Source organism: Mustela nigripes, chromosome 6 (genome assembly GCF_022355385.1).
Source record: "Mustela nigripes isolate SB6536 chromosome 6, MUSNIG.SB6536, whole genome shotgun sequence".
Lineage (NCBI taxonomy): Eukaryota > Metazoa > Chordata > Mammalia > Carnivora > Mustelidae > Mustela > Mustela nigripes.
In genome coordinates this window covers 38,651,736-38,675,092 of record NC_081562.1, presented here as the reverse complement: position 1 = coordinate 38,675,092, position 23,357 = coordinate 38,651,736, and the positions used below count along the sequence as shown (strand labels likewise).

Here is a 23,357-nt window from a genome sequence, read left to right as displayed (position 1 = left end):
GTAAGACTGAATTAGGACCTATCCTAAGGGCCTCATTTTAACTTAATTATCTCTTTAATGGCTGCATCTATACAGTCACAATCCAGATTTTGGGAGGTCAGAGCTTCAACATACGAATTATGTACAGACACAATTCAGCATACTGAAGGAAGAGAATGATGTTAGTGCATACGTATCAATACCCGACCCATCAGTATTTAGTAAAACAATGCATATGCTGCATTAACATCATAGTCCCCAAACTTAAGCCTCCTTTTTTGTTCCTCTAATCCACTCTGAAAAAGGGGAATTATTAAATAATCTTTATTTTTAGTTCTTCCTAAGACTTCTACCTTATTCAAAGCAGGGAAGTTGAGAATAATTATGTGGTGAAAAGGTGAGATAATTGAGTCAAAATATGAAGAGCCATCATCCATTTTTCACTTAGCTTCTGCCAGGCTGCAAACCAGATGTGAAATTGTTAAACGTCTAGAAACTAAACTGTAATCTCATGCTCTCTGTTCTATGTCCAACAGATCAAATTTTATTCATTTTTTTTTTTTTGGTAAGACTTTCTTTTTAAGGTAATCTCCTTGGGGCTCAAACTCACAACCCTGAGGTCAAGAGTTGCTTGCTCTACTGACTGAGCCAGCCAGGTGCGCTTAGGGGTCAAAAATTTAGAAGTCACTGTATCCAAATCAATCGCAAAACTTTAGAGTAAACTGTGTGGTTGTTTATTTCATCTCTCATTTCAATAGGGATGAACGAAAACTATTTTGTGTATAATGCAGTTCCTATCACAGCATGTAAACATCTGATATATTGTAGATATGATGATGATGATGATGATGATGAATTACCCAGAAACATCAGAAATGTTTCTGGAAGAAGTGACCTTTATGTAACTGCATTTGAGAGTTTGGTAGGAGCTGGTCAAGTAAAGAAATAAGGCAAATGAACCAAAGTAAGCAAAGACTCATTAATATGAGCCAGCAGTGAAAATCTGGGGTATCAAAAGTAGTCCAGCATTGAGAGAGTGAAAAATATGAAAAGCTCTAAGAGAAATAAGAGGCAGGAGGAAGCCAGATCATTCCTACTATATAATAACATTAATCACTGGGTCAACTAGCTTGGCCAAGGTCATAAAATTAGTGAATGGCAGAAGCAGGATTTATAACAAATTTAACTCCAAATACTTCACTTAGCAGAGTAACCCAATTTTCCTAGGTTGTTCCTGGTTTATAAATATTATAAAGGAGTAAGGAAGTTGAGAACCATGATTGTAATGATGAACAACCTACTGTTTTGCATGACAAAAGACTACCTCATTTTATACATAAAGAAATCAAGGCTCCGGGGTACCTGGGTGTCTCAGTTAAGTGTCCAACTCCTGATTTTGGCTCAGGTCATGATCCTAGGGTTCTGGGATCAAGCCCTGCAGTGGGATCCATGCTCGGTGGCGAGTCTGCTTGAGGATTCTCTCTCTCTCCCTCTTCCGCTGCCCCTCCCCTGCCCTCATGCTCATGATCACGCTCTCTTTCAAATAAATAAATCTTTAAAAAAAAGAAAAAGAATCAGAAATCAAGGCCCAGAAAGGAAAAGATGAAATGTAATTAGTATTACAGGTAGTAATAAAACTCAAGTGACTCAGACATTCTATTCCTAGGCCAGAGTACTTTTCTTTTTACCAAACACTGCCTCCCATTTAAAATGGTGTATTGGGGCACCTGGGTGCCTCAGTAGATTAAGCATCTACCTTTGGCTCAGGTCATGATCTCAAGAGTCCTGGGATTGAGCCCCACGTTGGATTCCCTGCTCCAAGGGGAGTCTGCTTCTCCCACTCCCTCTGCCTCAGCCCCTGCTTGTGCACACAATCTCTCACTCTTCTCTCAAATAAATGAAATCTTTAAAAAAAAAAAGATGTATCATAGTTCCAATACACACGGGGGGGAGAAATGAAACACACAAAGAAATAACAATATTTAAGACTCTCTTACAATAGAGAGTTATAAAGCAGAACTCCTATATTCAGTATTTACCAGTGGATAAGCTCTGATGTAAGCAGACAGACAATAAAACCTGTTTAGGGTGTTGGACACATAGTAACCAAAAAGTGAAATAATTTAGTGTAAAAATTATTTTGTCAGGAAAACTATACTTCCTTGTTAAATGTTTGAAGAATCAGATTTTCTTGGAAAGTACCATTAAAGGTAGGTAAGAATGATCACTGCCCACTGAATTTTCTAAAAACCATATTTTTAGAAAACAATTTTAGTAACAAGCATAAATGTTTTGACTAATTAGAGAACTATGTAACATATTCTCCCTATAGCAAAGTAACCCAAGTTCTTGTTAGTTTCCCCTAACAACACACAATTATTAAGGATAGACTGACTAGACTGCTAAGTATTATTCTTGAATCATTTGACAATGCTTTCCATGCACTCAAAAGAAAAGGAGATGGGAAAGGAGAAGTGTACAATTACTCGTATAATAAAAAGTACCAAAAGCCCAAAAAGGTGGGGAGACGGAAGATGACCTCCCAAAGAGAGACTGGATATATGGATTCCCAAGAACTGCTTATTCTTTTTCCTGGGAAGAATAGTTTTCATGAATTAAGGTAATATAAGAGTTCATTTATCTGTAACAATTTCTATAAAATTTCAGGTAACTAAAATAGTGTTTGGATATTTGGACAAAACTAAACATAGAACTGACTTACTCTGCAATGTCAAGATAGCCACAGGAAGCAGCTGCATGTAGTGGTATCCAGCCTTCATTATCAGGTTGATTAATATTTGCTCCATTTTCAACCAGAAACTTCACCATATCAACATTGTCATCAATGCAAGCCTAAAAACAAAACAGAAAGCACAATTAGGAAAAATGTGAAATCAATGCTCCAAATAAACTCTGCAGCTTTTATAACATAAACATTCTCTTTTAGTCTGCTATCTTGACTGTACTGCCATCAAACAGGCTAATGGTACCAACTAAAGTATAAGAGTCCCTGCTTTGAGGCACACATGTGACTAGACTTTGCCAATCTCATGATAAAAATAAGTAGATACTATAGTAACAATCAAAACATTATAGGAGTACCAATAATATCCTCTACAGCAATGGTTCCCAAAATATGGTCTGTTCAGGGGGAGGGATCCTTTCAAGGAATTTACAAGGTCAAAACTATTCTCAAAATAATACTAAGATGGTAGTTCCCCTTTTCACTGTGTTGACAGGTGAACTTAAGAGTTCAGAAAGCACCACCGGCAAAATCTGCTTGTGCGTTAGCACAAATCAAGGCAGTGGCCAAAAAAATTTCTACTAACAGTCACTATATCTCCCACTATGCACTCATAGTTTTTTTTAAAAGCTATTTTTATTTTTGAATGTCCTTGGCAAAGTAGTAAAACCCATAAATCCTATTAAGTTTGGACCCCTGAATACACATCATCTTTTTAATACTCTGTGGAACAAGAGAGAAGTATGGATAAAACACTTGTTCCAAGTACAATGACTGCTCTTAGGAAAAGCATTTGTGTAGCTAAGATGCAAGCTGAACTAGCCACTTTTCCCATGGAATACAATGTTTACTTAAATGAGAAACTATACTTGGTCTAACTTGGGGTTTTGGCATAGATTTTCTTAAAAATGAACAGACTGTAATTTCAAAAAAAACCCACTATTTGCCATCGATGATGCATTCACACTTTAAGAGCAAATGAATGAATGATTTTAAAGATTTTATTTATTTATTTGACAGACGATCACAAGTAGGCAGAGAGGCAGGCAGAGAGGCAGGCAGAGAGAAGGGGAAGGAGGCTCCCTGCTGAGTAGAGAGCCTGATGTGGGGCTCGATCCCAGGACTCTGGGATCATGACCTGAGCCAAAGGATTTAACCCACTGAGCCACCCTGGCGCCACGAATGAATGATTTTAAAGTGCTATTTATGTAACAGGGGTACAATACAGCTGTTTTAAAATGAATTAATAAATACTTAAAACCCTCAGTTTTAACCTCTATTATCATGAAATATTAATATATACACACCACTGACACACAAAAATTTAACTGTAGCCTATAGTAACTAGAAGAAGGGACTTCGATAAATGTCTACTTCGTGCAGGTAGTATGACTGGTGCTTTACTGATTTATATACACTGTCCTCATATAAACCTTCATGAGAGCAGAAATTCTGCTGTATCTGCAGCATCTTACACAGTTCTTGGCATATGGTAGGGGCTTAATAAGTGGATGAAAGAATGAGAAAGCTAAGATTCAAAGAGATTAAGTAGCCTGAATAAGTCAGACAGGTGAGAGATGATAGAGGTGGCACTAACAGATGTTTAGATTCCAAAAGTATAAGCTCTTTTCCACACATAACACTGCTTTCAACAGATATTCCTAGTTTATCAATGCATTTCTCACGCATCTGTAGTCTCTGAAACAGGGTATCATAAGTGTTAGGTACTTACAAAGTGTTGTAAGAATGAAACCAATTTTTCTTTACCTATCACAGAAGCAAAAGAAAATACTTTTAGTAGCATTTTCTTAGAGAAAAAAAAAGGGATTAAAAAAAAAGCATTATGGTTAAAGTACAAAGTGGAAAAATACTGACAGGGAATCAGAGCTTTTAATTCTAGGTTCTAGTTTAGGCTCTGCCACAAATTTTGTAGTGATGGACAAGGAATTCAATCTTTTGAAGCTTAATGTCTTTATTTTTCAAGTGGAGGAAAGAAGCTGGTGGGTTATATATCTCTCAAATTCCCTAACGGGTTTAAGATACTTATGGGTCTATGATTCTTCTCCTTGGAACAAGTTATAAGCAACACGATGACAAGGTCCCATAGTGCCCAGAACAGTACCTTACATGTGGCAGATGGTAAATGAATATATGTAAGTAACATTCATATGCACTTTAAGTATATACGGCTTGGAAAAAGAATCGTTTTCAAAAAGCAGTGGTTAAAGAAAGGGCTGGAGAAATCTGAGAACCATTAGCTATCTAATAAAAAAAGAAGAAATGTCAAAATACTGTTATATTAGCAAGTAGTCTATAAAAATGTTATTTGAGATTGCTAATGACCCACAAGGGCATCAATTAATATTAGATCTACTTATAGGCTTAATCATTAATTTTCCTTGAGAAAAGTTTTTTTTTTTTTTTTTTTTAAAGACTGGTTTAATTCTATTACCCTTTTCACTCAATCTGCTTTAATTTATACAGGCTCTGTAACAGTATTCTGACTTTTGTCACTGATATAAAAATATAAAATTCTATTTGATAAATTTAATATGAATCTGATTTTTTTTATTTGACAGACAGAGATCATAAGTAGGCAGAGAGGCAGGCAGAGAGAGAGAGAGGGAAGCAGGCTCCCTGCTGAGCAGAGAGCCTGATGTGGGGCTCGATCCCAGGACCCTGAGATCATGACCTGAGCTGAAGGCAGAGACTTAATCCACTGAGCCACCCAGGCGCCCCTGATTTTTGTTTTTAAAATTGAAAGATAATGTCAACCAAACAAGAAATGATTCTTTTATAAAGGGATATGGGAAATGCTCACAATTTATTAAATTTTTAAAAAAGATATAAGAACAGTTTTCCTAATATGATTCCAATTTTACAAAAAAAAGTACACAAAAAGACTAGAATATATATTCAATTTTAATAGTCATTATCAGTGGTTGAGACCAATAAAAATTTTTATTTTCTTCTTTAAATTATTTCCAAAATGTTTAAAATAAATAGGCAGTTTACATACGAAAATTTAAGACTTGATTCTTTTTTTTTTTTTAAGATTTTATTTATTTATTTGACAGAGAGAGATCACAAGTAGGCAGCGAGGCAGGCAGAGAGAGAGAGAGAGAGAGAGAGGAGGTAGCAGGGTCCCCACTGAGCAGAGCCCGATGTGGGACTCGATCCCAGAACCCTGGGATCATGCATGACCTGAGCTGAAGGCAGTGGCTTTAACCCACTGAGCCACTCAGGCATCCCAAGACTTGATTCTTTTTTCTAAAGATATTATCATTATTATTTTTTAAAGTGAGGGAGAGAGGGGGCATAAGAAGGGAAATGCCAGGGGGAGAAGCAGACTCCCTGCTGAGCAGGCAGCCCAATGTGGGACTCCATCCTGGGACTCCATCCTGGGACTCTACCCTAGGACTGAGCTGAAGGCAGCTGCTTAACCAACTGAGCCACCCAGGCACCCTAAAGATATTTTTTAAGTGATTTCTACACCCAACATGGGGCTCAAACTCATAACCCAGAGATCAAAAGTTGTATGCTTTACCAGCTGAGCCAGCATGGTGCTCCCCAAGACTTGATTCTTTTTTTTTTTTTTTAAAGATTTTATTTATTTATGTGACACAGAGATCACAAGTAGGCAGAGAGGCAGGCAGAGACAGAGAGGGGGAAACAGGCTCTCCACCAAGCAGAGAGCCCGATGTGGGGCTCGATCCCAGTACCCTGAGATCATGACCTGAGCTGAGGGCAGAGGCTTTAACCCACTAAGCCACCCAGGTGCCCCAAGACTTGATTCTTAAAGGAGAAATATTAAACCTATTTTAATATGGAGAAACAACCAAATTGTTGGTGAAACTGTTTCTTAACCCTTCAGAAAACCATTTGACAGTATCTACAAAAGTATAATAGGAACTGACTACAATACTCCCATCAGTAATACTGGCTCAATTTAGCAGTAGAGAGAAGTAAGAGAAAACATTTTATAATTTTAAGAAGATAATATTTAAAAAGAGTTCTTCAGGGTTTTTAAGCAGAGGGGTGAGATGATCAGATGAGTATTTCAGAAAGATTACTGGAGGCAATATGAAAAGAGAAGAGCCTGAACTGAGCCTTGGCAGTTTTTCAGACTGATATATACTGAAAAACTTAAGGTGAAAGGCAGGGAGAAGCCATTCAGAAAATAAATGCTACAGGTTCAAGAAGGGGTTGGGGAAAGAAAGATTATTTATTTCATAGCTTTGGATATGCTGAATTTATAGGTGTCTGTACAACTATCTAACCATGTATATCCAGTGGTCAATTGGATACGCAGATCTAGAGCTTTGAAAATAAATGTGAAATGAAAACATCAATTTAGGAATTATCTGCATTAAGGTAATAATATAGTGGGGCTTGAAATCACTTGGGGAGAGGATGTAGAGAAGTGATTCTGAAAACAGTAAGAGAAGTGTTGAAATTAAATTATGATCTGTATATTCTATTTGGAAAACAAAGACATTTGTGGTATTTTTTTATTTGTGGTATTTAGTTAAAGAGAAAGTTCTCAAGAAGCTTACCATACAGTAAGTTCCCGAGAAGCTTACCACCCAGTATAGAAGATAAACACATAAACAGATAACTATATTAAATGGAATATGATATAGTTATACAGCTGTACACTACTTATTGTGGGAGCTCAGAAAAGGAAAACTAAGGAAGAATGGTGGGTGATAGTCTGGGACTATTTCCTGGAGAAGGCTCTACACCAGAGCTTAACATATGAACAAGTGACAAACATTTCCTGGTGTATGAATATGCAAAGTCACATATAGTGAGGATAAATGTATGCAGATTCTAGAATAGAGTTTATTTGCCATCTTATGGGTAAATCTTTGACATTGGTGAGGAAAGATTTTCAAGAAGAATGGTTAATTTTTAAAGTTTAGGAAGGCAATCCCCCGGGCTCTTTGAAAAAACTTAACCTGTGTGTATTGCTAATTCCCAATAAATGAAATGTTGCTGATTCTGATTTAAAATATTTGTTTTCAAGTCAGCACAATGTAAGAAACACCAATAAAAATACCTAAAGCAGTTAATACTAAATCTGCTTGTTCCTTTGTTTATAGATGTAGTAAGTTTTTGAAATGTTTTAAAATCAATTAAAATCAATGCTAAATACGTTGTCACAAAATATGTATTACATATGAATCTCAAGTCTGTGGAGCAAGTTGTTCAAAGTAGTCTCCTGAACATTTATAAAGCATACACAAGAAACTGGCAAGGCACGTCCATAAAAATATTGTTGCTAAGAGAATCAAAGGCTAACATATGCAGCACATTAAGAGACACATGACTTGCTAACTTTCAATATTTGACTAAATATGGTCAGTTTATTAAGCCATATATGGAAAGAAACAGAATGACTCACACTATGTTAGATAAAATTTTGGAGGTATATCTTAAGTGTTTCATGAATACATATTCAGAGCAATTGTCAATAATAAATGGCTGTGTGAAGACCCATTTGTCATTTAATTCCAGGTACAGGCAGCTTTGTCAATTTTAGCTGTAAACTAATTCTAAAAACTAGTTCAAGTAAATAAAACATCTGTTTTTATTGAAAAGGAGACCTAGTTATTTTTCTCAGCAAGTTAGCTCAAGGACAAGCTTTGTTTCCCACACTTTTAAAGAAAAAAACTGCAACCTAACAACAGAGTTGAATAAAGGGACTATATTCAACATTGGCTGAAAGCAGACAAAATTGAAGGCCTAATAACTTCTGGGTGAGGCATGTATGGTTTTAAATTCCACTCCTAGAGAAATAAAAACAAATGTGTTAAGCAACTACATAATTCAACTGAGTAAAATCACAATAACAAAATTAGTAGCATCTAAAATAAATTTTAACACTGTAATATTCCTTTTCATTAAAGGGGTTTTGTGTAAAGTACATACGCTAGAGCCACACTGTCTGGTATTAATCCAGTTCTGCCACTTACTAGCCAGGTTTTGTTGGGTAAATTACTTAACATCCTGTGTGCCACAGTTTCCCCTGGAAAATGGGGGTAGTAACTACCTCAAAAGTTTACTATGAGAAGTATATGAATTAATATAGAAAGCACTTAAGTAGTACCTGTCAAATATTAAATGCTTTTATGTTTGTGTTAATACATAATCAACATGCTAAATCACCTCATTAAAATTTTCTTTTTTTATATTCTTAACTAAAACTTACTTTTTCGTCCCTCTACAAATTAAAAAACAAGGTTACATGCTGAAGCCTTATACAGTACCATTTTGGTTAAAGTCCCACCCACAATTATTTCTAAAAGGAGGATTAAATTTTGAAAGATGTACTAAGGAAATCTTCGGGATTTCAAACTTCTTTCAAACAAACATTAATATTTAAAAGTTTTATATAAGCTCATTCATACAAATTATATACAACTCAGAAAAGAGAAAAAGATTTAGTTTTATAAATGTCATTAGAGAACTTAAATTTAAATAAAATTGTAGCCAATTAATCGAAATGTTTACAACCTGTGCCTAAATGTTAGTAATACAGTTAATTAACAGACAAATTAATTTGAATATGGAAGTAATTTAAATCAATTTCCACTTCCTTGAAGCAAGTCTTTACGACTCCTACTAAGGAAAACTTGGTTCTGCTCAACAGCTAGGAAGAGAAATTTGTAGATACACTAGAAAGTAGTCTATGTGCTAAGCATTCAGATTGAAACGCATGTCAGTGAGCAGGCTTAAAGAGGAACTGAACTGAAGATGTCCAAGCAAGTATTTGTCTATTTAAAAAAAAATGAATTTGGACTATCAAAGGAAGAATTACGGATGTGGTTTACACAAGAGAAACAATGAAGAACCCTAAGCAGTACTCTCATACTGAATAATAAAAAAATAAATACCTTGGTCTTGCATTAAGATGGGCAAATAATGAACATGTATAATCTTAACAGTCATCTATTATATTAGTTACGAAAACAAGTAAAAAGTTCAGCACTGCAATAACTTTATTTTTTGTTTAAAGATCTTATTTACTTATTTAACAGAGAAAGAGAAGGAAAGCACAAGCAGGGTGAGCTGTAGGCAGGGAGGAGGGAAAAGCAGAATCCCTGTCGAGTGAGGAGTCCCATATAGGGCTCAATCCCAGAACCCAAGGACGATGACCTCAGCCAAAAGCAAACACTCAACTGACTGAGCCACGTAGGCCCCCCAACACTGAATTAATTTTATTTTTTATATTTTATTTATATTTTTGCCTTTCTACTCTTATCATATAAGCAGGTAGGAAATCTACATGTAAAAATAAAAACTTGTCCTCGTAATAAATCACATATTCAAATGATAAAATGATTGGGACAATAAATTTACAACACAGATGATACACAATGCTGGAACATGGGAAATTCTTCATTTGGATTAAGAAAAGTTCATGGTTATGTACATCTGGTATCCTAGAGAGAATAAAGGAGACACATTCCTGACAAAGAGAAGATCCACTATATATTTGTGGACTAAATATACTAGACATGGCAAACAGACTATAAGACATCTGAAAAACTTTTTTGAGACCAAAAACAAAAGCTTTAGGAGAAAAATAATCTAAGTATTGCTTGCATGCCTCATCCAACAAGTACTACGTATTTGAAAGACCATACTAAAAACTGGAAACCATAAATATTCAAAGATTTAAATATATCCTTATCCTCTCATGATGGAGCTCTGTTATTTGCTTTACTGATAGAGATCTATAAAGTAGTAAGTTAAACCTAGACCTTTAGAGGCCAACACTTTCATCTGGGAACTCAGAAAGGGAAAAACTTTTCTTCTAGAGTTTAAAATCCTTTGGGATCTAAAGAGAATCGAACTTCAAGGATCATTCTCTTGCTAGTCATTTTTACTGACTGTCTACTATATATAAAATGCATTCTGGTGAATACAAAGAAGAATACTAAAGAATAAATTCTCTGTTTCCTTTATGCACAGTGCCTGGCATATAGGAACTATGTAATAAACACATATAAAATGAATCAAAACAAAATGTTAACTTCTTAACAAGTAGGCATTACTTAGTGTGTGTATGTGTACACAAAACTGTGCTAAGTACTGTGTAAGACTGGCTGCTTTTATTGATTCATGTGTTTCAGTTTTTTCTCCCAACTAGAAGACAGTTCCTTAAGAATTGAAAGTGCCTTCTATACCCCATAATACCTAACAGAGCCACCCAGTAAATTTTTGTTAATGAGCTAAAAACAGAATATTCAATCTATAATTAGGAAAATAAGATAAGCAGATAAAACAGAAAAATAATACACAATTTAAAAGAAATACAGTATTAATCAAGAAAAAGTCAGTATGAGAGTAGAGATGAGTTAAACTTTTTGGAGAAAATAAATCTTTGGCCATGTTTCATTAATGTCTCAGCTCTACATAGGAAATCAGTTGCAGTTGCAGTTTGCTGTTCCTTGTAGTCTTTTATTAGAAGTGGTCCCAAACTGACCTGGAGGGGTTTAATCAGTGTATATACTAAGAAGAAAATAATTTAGTTTCAGGAGAGGAAATAAAAGCTTCTACTTAGTATTCCTATTAAATTTTTAAGAAGTTTACAAAAATATGTATAATATGGTACCATTCTTGCCACTGATATACTTAATTAAGAGTCCGGGAGAATATGTGCCAAAATGTTAATTAACAGAAGTCAAAGTCATTATTTTCCCAAAATGTCTCTATAGTGAGGACATAAAATTCTTATGGCTTTCCAAAACAAAAGAAAAAACTTCACATACTCGTTATGTTTCCTGATGAGTTTGTTCAGTATCCAGCAAAATATGTGGCCAATAAAGAGTAGGAGATTCTTTATTAACTCAGGAAGTATTTACTGAGTGTCCACTTCAGCCACTATGCTAGTTGCTAGAAATATACTGGCAAAGAATATAGACCAGATTTCTGTATTCAAAGAGGTTAGAGTCCAGCAGGCAAGTCAGAAAGAGTATAATAAACAGTATACATATAACTAGAGTACTTAACCTGAATTTGGGAGAAAGAGGAGAAATCAGAACTTCTGAGGGTGGTACCCAGGAATTTCCACTTTAAAGAAATTCCCCATCTAATCTGTAAAAACAGACTAGATTGAAAACCTCTGATATCCATGGTAACTGAAGCTAGAGAGATAAAACAATGCACAAGCATTTGTACAATGGGATCAGAAAAACCTATGTCAAAACGAGAGGACCATCAGTATTTAAGAAAGGGGAGACAAAATAAAAGGGAAGAAAAACAAGTATTAGAAGGCAAAAATCCAGAAGGAGAAGGCAGTATGGAGGAAAACACAACTTGGCATGCCAAATGCCCCACATTTTGGTACTCCTTTAATAACATACTAAATAAAACATGAGATCAAAGGTAAGATGATAAGCCCTATTTAACAATAAAATCTATCTAATTAAACAAAATATATTCAGGAATCAAGACAGGATGATCAAAGGAGTCGTAAGTAAATCAAAAAGAATCCAAATATAAATTCTAAGAAAGTAGAAAAATTAATACAGCTAACAAAATGAAATGAGGGGACAGAAGACTAAAATGGAAGAGTGCTGATATTCTAATCTTATAAAATAGTAAAATCTTTCTAAAATTGGAATGTGGTCTTAAAAAAAATCCTATGTCACTATATTCATAGACTCTTTTCTTGATCTTCAAGGAACATTTAAGGAGATACTCCCTCTAGTTGTAAAGAAAATTTAATCTATAATTTAACCATTACTTCAGTCTTCAGTAGTTTTCTTTGGCAAACAAAAGCAAAACTAAATTTAACACTTTTTTTAAAAAAAGATTTTATTTATTTATGATCCAGAAAGAGAGACAGCAAGAGAGGGAACACATGCAGAGGGGATGGGAGCAGGAGAAGCAGACTCCCCACCGAGAAGGGAACCTGATCCCAGGACCCCAGGATTATGACCTGAGCCAAAGGCAGATGTCTAACCAACTGAGCCAACCAGGAGCCCCAAATTTAACATTTTTTAATTAAAATAGTATTTATAATATGTGTCCTTTTTAATAAAAGCATGTCAAAAGGTCTGCACAGAGAGATCCTAAAATAATGTTCCCTAAATGATGGTTAGTTATGGATAATTAACATCCACTCATCCACTGGGCCATTATTACTACTTTTTTTTTTTAAGCATATAGCACAGTGCCTAGCTCAAAATGAAATAGCCAAATCCTGCCAGCAACTCACAGTCTAATCAGAAATAAACAAAAGCACAGATAAAATCACAAAATGATATAACTTTTCTAATCTCAAATTCTCCTCTGTATTTTAATATGCATGAATTATTTTAGTATACTTTTTATGAAACGTTTTAACAAAAATGTTAAGTTTTAAAAACTATGTATATGTATATAAATAAATTCAAATTGAAGAAAAGGAGAGACATTTGGGAACAGAAACAGATTTTTTGGTCATGTCCATGACATAGATTGGGACGGGCAGATTGCAGGGAATAGGCTAGGTCTTGAAACTATATCCCTGCATCCTTTTCAGAAAGCAAAGAGCAAAAATATATCTGACAGACTGAGAACCTGGTACTTTTCTGCTATACTCGGATATGCTATGGCAAAAAATATCAAAGATGAAGTTAACAATATGTAATTCTGAGTCCCAGGAGAGAAAATTTTTAAAAAATCTATTTGGTTATTTTAATGAAACAATATTTTCCATTTTAGATTGCCAGGCTATTCTGTATTTCTGGGACCACTGATGGAGGAGTTATAGGAGCAGGAGTTAGTATTTCCAAGTCACAAAATAAGAGGGTCACTAAATATTCAAATGGAGAGCAAAGGGTTTATCCCCCTAACCCTAACAAAAACAAGTGAGCAAAGATGAAATTGATTTTCAAATACTTTGTTGAAAAGTAAGAAAAAAAACAGTTACTAGTAAGCATAGTACCAATAGGATGCAATTATTAAGTATTTACTAATAATAAACTGAGGGATATAAAATGCCACAAAAATTATTTATTTTCGTTTACTGCTATGGTAAATAGGCTCAAGATGGCAAAGATCTCTGCCTCAGGTAATCATACCCTTGTGTAAATTCCTCCCCTGGAGTCTAGGCTTGACTTGCTTCCAACAAACTGAGCAGGGCAAAAGTGATGCGATGTCATATGTACTCTCTCCTGCCCTCTCCTGGATCACTCACAACGTGGGAGCACTCATGTGCCATGTCAAAAGGCAGCCCTGTTAAGAACCCCATGTGGAAAGCAGACAAAGTCTGTCAATAACCACATGAGTTAGCTTTGAAGCGGATCCCTATTTACTCAATCCCCAGCCCAGTTAAACCTTCAGATAAGACTGCAATCCCAGCCAAAGGCTTGAGGGCAACCTCATATGAGATCTTGAGGCAGAAACATCTAGCTAAGCCCCATTCAAATTCCTGAACCATAGAAAATATGAGTTAATAAATGTTTATTATTTTCAGTACAGAGGTAATAAACAGTGGCTACTTTGCTAGATTTGGGATGAAAGTAAGAGGCACTTCTATCAATTTTCATTGGTTCAGCTTGTGTGCACCCAAACATCATACTCCCTTCTCTACTTAATCTCTAATTTGTCATTTGTCCTATATATCAACTCCTTTTTTAAATGCTATCAAGTGGTCCTTTACACAAAGAGTTATCTAAATTATCTAGACCTATCTCTCCATGTCCATAAATTCAAAGCTCTAATCACAGTGCACCACCTCCATTTCTTGACTATGCCAGAACAATCTGAAATTACAACTTCAGAGTAAGTAAATAACAATCACCTGGTAATGTGCCAGTGTGTACATGTTTGATGAGTGAAAAGGAACAAAAGAATAACCTTCTAAATAGAGCTATCCTAATAAATAAATTAAAAAAAAAAACCCATTATTCCTTCAATATTTACTTTTGAGGAAGGAGAGCATATGAATAGCAAGAAGAAAAAAAGTAAGCTTTTATATTGACACTTCCATCTTTTTCAAATAAGCATTAAATGGTGGCTAGCAGTGCCTGGGTGTTTCACTCTGTTGAGCGTCTACCACGGTTTCAGCTCAGGTCATGCTCTCAGGGTTCTGGGATTCAGCCCTGCATTGGGCTCTCTGCTTGGAGCCTGCTCCCCCCTCTGCCTCTGTGGTCTCTCTCTCTCTCTCAAATAAATAAATAAAAATCTTAAAAAAAAAAAAAAAAGAAAGAAAGAATTCATGTGAAGATTTCGGCATAGCACCATAATTAGTAAATACAAATATATTCCTTTACATTGAGGGAAAGGGAAATGCATGATTTTCTATTGTATAATATATTCATTTAGTATCTCCCAAAGGTTATGAAAAGATGCTAGTACTTTTACATTTACATAAAAGAAAGTTTTTATATTCCTCCAAATGCAGATCTCTAGTCAAGAGAAAATAATAAGGCAGAAATAAGAACACCCAATTTTTCAAATTGCCTCCTGAAACAAATGTCAGTATGGAGCTCTTCTGAAAGCAATTTATCACAAAAATTTACTGTTGTATTTCCCACATTGTTTCCAAGAAACTACTAAACTAAAAATGTTAATAAATGGTTTCTGACAAAAATTCTTAAAAACTTCTAAAACTTTAGGAAATACTGGATTAAACATTTCTTTACTAGAACTTGTCAACAAGTCCCTTTTCCCAATAAAATCCATTTTTATCACCAAAATCTATTTTTATGTCCAAGCTGAGGCACTCAGTCTAGGGCTATGGTCCCACACAATCCATGTGAAATACAATAAATGAGTGTAAATTCCACTGTGCCATAAACTCCAAGTCTCTCTCAGATATAATTAATCAATAGTGAATTATTACTTTCATAATTTTATACGATTTTGCATCTTTGGGAGGAAAACTCTGTATGCAGATTTTATGCACCAATAACTACATGGAACCAAAAAACTTCTGAAAGATCTTTTTTATTATTTACCTATACTAGACCAATGGTTAACATGGCTCACTCGGCTCACTCAGTACATTACAAATGAGATTTTCACCTTTGGGGATGATTCTCCAGTGATCTAGAAGACTGTGACACATGGGTGTTTTTCACAGAAAGAGGCTACAAAATTTTGCTGAGGCTAACATGTCAATAAAGAGTCTTTTAGATAAAACCCAGTACTAATGAAGAAGTATATCCTTAGGTTTCACCACAAAAAAAGCTGGTTGATAGGAGGAGGGGGTTGAGTCCAGGTGTGAAGAAAAAGTAACCTGATGATGAAATTTCATTTCTTTTTGATCATAAGACTTAACTAAAGCAGCCTGGGACTTTGTAACTTCTCTGGAAGATAAAGGGTACCCCTGGACCAAAGGCTGAGGAACTGCTGGATCCTACAGATTGCTCTTCAATTTAGTCTTCTTTTAACCATCTTAAGTTTTTATTTCTTAAGCTTCCCCACCTTATGGCAGTGTAACTAGAGTTAAATCACTCCCTCCTTCCATTTTCTATAACATATAAACATATCTGTCCTAACATACTTAAAATACTGTAATAATTATTTTCCCATATGTACTATCTCTACATTCACTTTCCTCTCATGTCTTCACTATACTATTAGGTCTCAAAGTCAAGGATCCCATCAAGTACTCCTAACACAGTATTCAGAATACATCACAGACAGTAATCAAATGTCAATTGGAGGAGCCTGCAAGTATGATTTAGCTTCACTGGTAGAACTCAGAAATAGGTTGCAGAGTTTTTGTTACCTGTAGTTCACTGTATCAGAGAAATTAATTTTTCCATGTCATATCTGACTTACTACATGAAGATAGAGGGGTTGCAAAACATTTTGAAATCTTTTTGTTAGGGAAATAATACCTCCCCTTTTCATACATGAAAGGTGTGTAACTGATAACAACCATTCTAGTATCTATAAAGTATTAAACTATCTTGGAGTTAAATGTATGTATTAGTGATAGTCATGATCACTCAGAAACATCACATTCTTCAAAGCAAAAAAGACGACTAGAGCTAAGTAAGATCATACGGGGGTAGAAATAAGGTACTGTTTTAGCAGCCCTTTCGATGCCTATCACTGCTGCTCCTGAAGGTGCACACCTTTTTCAGTGGTGTCCCCTAATCAGATAGCACTAATTCCAAGAAGAAGACTCCAAGCAAATAACTTCATTTTCACTTCCCTAATACCTGCCATTAATGGTCCACTCTCCAATTGCACCCCATGCAGATATGATCCCTCCCCTCCCTTGTAGTGAGATACAATAAATCAAAACCACTTTTAGGTTTCCCTAAAAAAAAAAAAAACAAAACACAAAAAACCCCACAAAAGCAAAGAAAAAAAGCAAAAATTATATAACCAATAGCATACAATGTTTTGTTAAAATAACGTTAGCATTCTAGCATAAAACTACTGCCACAAAAGGAATTCCTTCCACAAGTAAGACAGACTCCCAATGCACATAAGGTTCTTAGTAATTTAGCTACTGTGGTAATAAAAGCAGCCAAAAAGACAGTACTGAACACAAAGTGAAAGCCAGCTAGTTTTTTTTTTTTTCCCCTTTCTTTTTTGGAGTGGTGCCTTGCATTTCTCTGAAAGTCTAAAAGCTAAGTCTTGACCATATAAGGCTGTGGGATTCCCATGGATGGAAATGCCTAAGCAACAGTCAAATCAAATAACCCTAAAATACATGAAACATAGATACTAAGCTACCATGAGAGGTTCTTACTTTTTTCTAGTTTCACTTACATTCTTGTAGATAATCCTGAAAGTGTTCCTGCAAAACATTCGGATCAAATTCACAAAAGTTAAAATATCTAAGAAGTATATATATATTATTGAAATTTCCATAAAAAATACTTTTCATGGATCTTTCCTCATAAAGGCTGTTACACATTCCTTTATCATTTTAAACAAGTACCAAAAAATGTAATTTTACTTTTCTCTATAAACCCAACATGATATCAACTCTTAAAATATGATATTACATACCAATGTCCTTCTAGCTAATAGTTTATGCAGCTATAATGATACTTAAAATGCTTTATGGGAATCATTTTTGCTTTTAATAGTTTTTTTTGCCTTCTACCTTGCTTTTATCTATCACCTTTTAAAACTATCTTGATAATTTCCTATCTTCATTTTAATTTGTAGCTCTTAATTTACCAAATACTGGAAAAAAAAATAGATCTTAAATAAGAGCACACCAAAACTGTGTGAGGACTTCTGCTTAGTAAAATAAAAATATTCGTGCTTAAGTGTGTGGACTCTGCAATGTCTGTTTCAGTGTTATGAGTAATGTTTATTTTTCAGTGTTTTTATGTCATAAAGTTCCCAATATGAAAAAAATGTACTGAAGAAACTATGACCTACCTATAAAATGTAGAAGGCTGACCAAGTGACACCAAAACTGACAACTGCTGATAAAAACTAAAACTGATAAATGTTATTGGCAATGTTTTCTCTGCACAGATGTGATTAAAAAGAACAATCAGGTGACACAAGTGCTGATCATTTCAGAGCTCCTGGAAAAAAAAATAGTGACCCCAAGAAAATGAGCAAAGACCCTGAGATAACAGTTTACTTTTCTATTACTTATGTTTTATTTACAACTTTGCATGCTCATGCCTTTAGAATAGTAAAATGTACAATGACTTACTTTGTGATTTAATTTTCAAGAATTCAAGAACAACAAGAAAAAAGGAAAAGCAGACGTAGTTCCTTTTACAGAAATAGCAATATGTAAACCTCAGTGGAACACTCATGTCTGATACAAATGGAAGTATTTTCTGATATAGCTATTTCATATTAATAAGAGAACAGACTATATTAATAAGACATCAGTTAAACCCCAAGCTCTACTTTGTCACCATAATAAACTTCTCCCAGAAAACATCTTTCAGAAGACCAAAACTAGTTTGCGGACTTTAATACCCATCACCAGCACTGCTACGCTATTCAGGTCTTTTCCAAAACTACTAAACGTCATTAGGTACAATATGCCTGGCATACAAAGGAAGATCATTTAATATAGATGGTTATGAAATAGAAGACTTTAAGGGACCCAAACAGGAAATAAGATGATCTTTATTTAATATGACAAGTGTCATATTTTCTAGGATATCAGAAGATAGGAATAGCCTAGAGAGGAGTCAGGGCTTTTAGGAGAACCCTAATCTATGTCTTTAAGGGATAAAGAAATGGGGAAGGCTGAAAATTTTCCTAAAAGGGGGAAGCAGCCTATTGGATGAAGAGCATTTGGTACTGTTGAAGGAGCACAAAGTACAAGAAAGGATGGTAGGTGATTTGGGAGGACTAAGAGGAAATGAGAGGGGGAAACTATAGCTAGCCTCACACACCAGGCTAAGAAGACTAAATTTACTCTGCACGACAGTAATTGTGAAGAATGCGTAACATAAGCAGATCCCACTAAAAGGAAAGAAAATTCCTACAGATTTCCCTAAAACTGACATTATCTTTATTATACTATTTAAATAGCTATAAACATAAACCTAGGCCTGTATACATGCTGTAGTACATACATAAGCCAAAACAAATTTATAAATTTCCTCACCACTTTTTTCTTTACTTTATGAAGAAGGCTGTCATGTCATTTGGTTGGGAATTGACTGTTACTGTTACAAACATGATATTTTCATTAAATACATCCACGTCTTTCCTCATTTGTCTATGATTGTTAAATCTGTTGTATTTGGCACCAAATCCAACAAAATGCGAATGTATGCAGCTAAAATGAAGCAGCAGTATCCAGCTGCAAGACAGTTGTTTACCCATCTACCTAGCTACTCATGTTCATGCAGTATAGACTGTCTTCACAACGAAAACTCAAGAATTAAAACATTCTTGTTGAGACAGAGATTGAGAGAAAGAGTTTTAAGAATGCTTCCTAAATTTCTGGCTGATAAGATGAGGTGGAGAATGATGCTGTCACTTCCAAATGTCACTTCTAAGATCTCAGAATGATGAAATTCCCAGAGAAGAGCATACTGTCACTTTCTCCCTCTTTTAACTGAATCTCTCTCTCTCTTTTTTGGTTCTCATTGTGAATTCCTGATTCTTGACCATTCTATTTCTTTCCAGTCCACCTATACAGGCTTTACTTGCCTCTTTTCTATTTCAACTACCCATTCACCACCCAAGAGGGCTGAACAATACCACCCACTTGCTTTCTGTGCTGTAATGCAGACACACTGATCTAACTGCACAGCAATGCAATATGGTCCACTATAACGTCACCCTAACCTCATTGTAATATTCCACTAACAGATCAGTCATTTGCCTGAATTCCTGTCACGTTGTATTTACCACTCTAAATCTCCAGTCTCCTTAAGATCCCACTGATATTAAATATTACTACTCTATGACGCACTTATGCTATTGGGGAAACTGAAATGGTCAATGGCAGTTTTCTAAGGATAGTACTCTTTTCACATTAGAAGTTCCTGTATCTTCACACCCTTCTTTCTTTACTTTGGTTTGGAGGAAGAAATTTCTTACTATTCCTAAACAGAATTCCTAATGACTTCTTACACTTCTCACTTTTCTATGTTCATGTTTTTTCAATATTTTACTTTATGTTTCAACCGAAGTGAACTACTTACTAGTCCAATTCTTATGCTGGTATTTCTTCTAATGCTGCATCTTTCTCCTATAATGCTTTTCCTACATCTCTGCCTAGATGCATCCCCCAATCTTACTATTCCTCTACATTCTAAAAGCTACATAAAGCCTGCAAATATTTCTTGATACTACCTTCCACCTAAAGCATTCTTCCTCTTTTCTTCCACATTTTATTATGAAAATGTTCGAACATAGAGCAAAGTTGAAAGAACTTTACAATGAATACCTATGCACTCACCATCTAAATTCTACTATTAATGTTACTAACTGCTATTGGCACATAACTATTTACCTAGTAATTCCTTTACACATCTATTAATCCAGCTACTTTGAAATGTAGCAAAAAAGTAAACCTGTAGAAATTAGTATAGATAATTACTAAATTGCCTCTTAAATAGTTTAGCTTGTATATCATTAAGTAGAATTCAGTATTTGTTTTCTTCTGATATAAAATTTACATACTGTGAAATGCAGGGATCTTAAATGCACACTTACTGTGTTTTAACCAATGCATAAACCTGTGAAATCCAAACTCCTATCAAGATTTAGAACACATCACTACAGAAACTTCTTTCATGTCCTTTTCTAGTCAAACTGTTCCTCCAACCCCCTGAGGCAACCATTATTCTGGCTTTTCTCCCAACATAAACAAGCTATTGCCCTCCTAAAATGTCCGGTAAGTGGAGTCCTAGAGTAGATCCTTATTTTGTGAAAGGCTTCTTTAAGCAAAATGTTTATGAAATTCATTCATGTAGCTGTGGGTATCAGTAGTTTGCCTTTTTTACTGCCAAGTAAGTATTCCCTTGTATGGCTATATCACAGGTGATCCAGTCCTTTACTGATGACTACCTGGACTGTTTCCAGTTTTCAACTATTAGGAATAAAGCAGAACATTATGTACAAGTTTTTTAAGAACATATGTTTTTATCCCTCTTGGGTAAACATTAGGAGCGGAATTTTCTGGGCAGATGTGTGTTTACTGTTTAAGAATTTGATAAACATTTTCCCAAAGTAGTTATACCAATGTACATCTTTACCAACAAAAAGAGTTCCAATTGCTCCACAACCTCACCAACATTTGATGATGTGAGTTTTTATTCATTTAGCCACTCATGGGTGTAACACCTTGTTTAATATAATCGGCATCTTATTCTATATAATATTACTTAAGTATGTACTTCCCTTGCCTCTATTAGACTATAAACTTCCTGGAGTTACAAATTGTGTTAGTCCTCTTTTTCCCCTACAATGTTTATAGCAGAGTGCTCTGCACATGCTGGAACAAGTATCAGTTTAATTGAACTGCTTAATAAAATTTCTTTGTCCTTCCTGTTCTGGATAAGCCATGGGAAAAAACAAAATACAAAAAAAAAAAAAAAAAACAAAAAACAAACCAAAAACAAAACCCCAAAGGCAGATCTGTGAAATGAGGCTACAGAAAATCAAGGGTTGGTACTCTCCAAATTTTATCCTAGTCCTCTGTTAAACTACAAAGCAATCTTAAAACCATTTATTATGCTGTTTATCCTACAAGAGTGTCACATCTAGGCACAAACATATAGAAACATGCACAAATAGAATGCAAACTCCGTATGAACTCCACAAGTAAAAGATTTTTGTTTACTTTGTTCATTGATGTGTCCTAGTGCCTAGAATAGTGCCTATGACTACTGTTTAACAGGAACACAAATATTTAAGGAAAATATTTATGTTGAATATACACAACATACACATTTCCATAAATGTGCCTTTTAAATTAATAGCAGTGAACTTACATAATGAACAGAACTACTTATAGCTATAGCTTTAAAAGCTTTAACCATAATACCCATGAACATATCCTTCCAGATACAGATTTAAGTTTCTATCTGGCATTTTAAAATAGTTTCCAAAGTTTATCTCCATATAATCCGAAGTGGTTATTTTCTTTATGTATATGACTCCAGGAAGCATACACATTGAATTTTAAGAGAAGGTGGCTCCTCAAGAGTCACTGCAGATGTACCAAATCAAGCTGGCAACTAATGAGATGTCCTGTACCACAATATAGAAGGATTGCCCAGCTATTAAAAATCTTAATATAACCACTCACCTGTGTATCTATATACCAAATAAATTAGGGAGAGAGATTTCCAAATGTTCACTTCTAGTCAACACTTAAGATGAGGTCTCTGAAATGAATCATTGTGAAAAGAATTCTTCAGACCATTAAACATTTCCTGCATTTCAAGCAATCAGTATCCCATAGTGTGTGTGTGCTAGGTGCTAGGGCTACAAAGACAAAATTAAGGGGCTTATATTTTAGTGGAAGAGACAGTGAAGTAAATGAACAATTACAGAACCACTACAAAAAAAAAAGCAAGATTTCAAGGACAATACTCAAGATTGCTCTGTATCAGGAAAAAGTCAGGATAAGCTTCTTGGCAGAAGTGACTGCTTGAGATACTTAATCTCATGAGCTAGAAAAATAGGGGTCATCCCTCAAAGAAAAACTCAGTAGTAGTACTGCTCAAGAGCCAGTTTTCTCTAGGGCAACTGATCCTCTTCAGGCAGGTTCCTATAGTTACTGAGGGACAACTGAAGGACATTCAGGTTCTTGATGAAACAGTTGGAAGGCATTTCATTTGTTTTCAGTTCTTGGTGATTATAAATAATGCCACTATAAAAATCTGTATACAGGTTTTCATGAAACCATATGTTTTCAGTTCTCTTGAAGAAATAAAAAAGTAAGCTTACTTTAATTTGCTCCTCACTTCTTGTAATCAACTGCATAGCTTTCTTAAAGGTAACTATCATCATGTAGCGATAAGAGGTATTTACTACCTGAATCTGCCCAAAAAAGGGATCAAGGAAAAGGAGCAAAATAAAAATTAGATTAAGATCTATAGAGAAGCGGGGCGCCTGGGTGGCTCAGTGGGTTAAGCTGCTGCCTTCGGCTCAGGTCATGATCTCAGGGTCCTGGGATCGAGTCCCACATCGGGCTCTCTGCTCAGCAGGGAGCCTGCTTCCC

General features: G+C 35.1%; 1 protein-coding gene across 3 annotated transcripts in view; it reads right to left on the bottom strand.

Annotated features, from left to right (window-relative positions):
* Positions 1-23,357, bottom strand: part of PPP1R12A (protein phosphatase 1 regulatory subunit 12A) — a 147,521-nt gene that overhangs the window by 99,209 nt on the left and 24,955 nt on the right. For all 3 annotated transcript variants that reach the window (XM_059402407.1, XM_059402409.1, XM_059402408.1), the window contains exon 2: positions 2,702-2,832. In XM_059402407.1, coding sequence (XP_059258390.1) covers positions 2,702-2,832 — 131 coding nt within the window. The remainder of the gene's footprint in view (positions 1-2,701; positions 2,833-23,357) is intronic.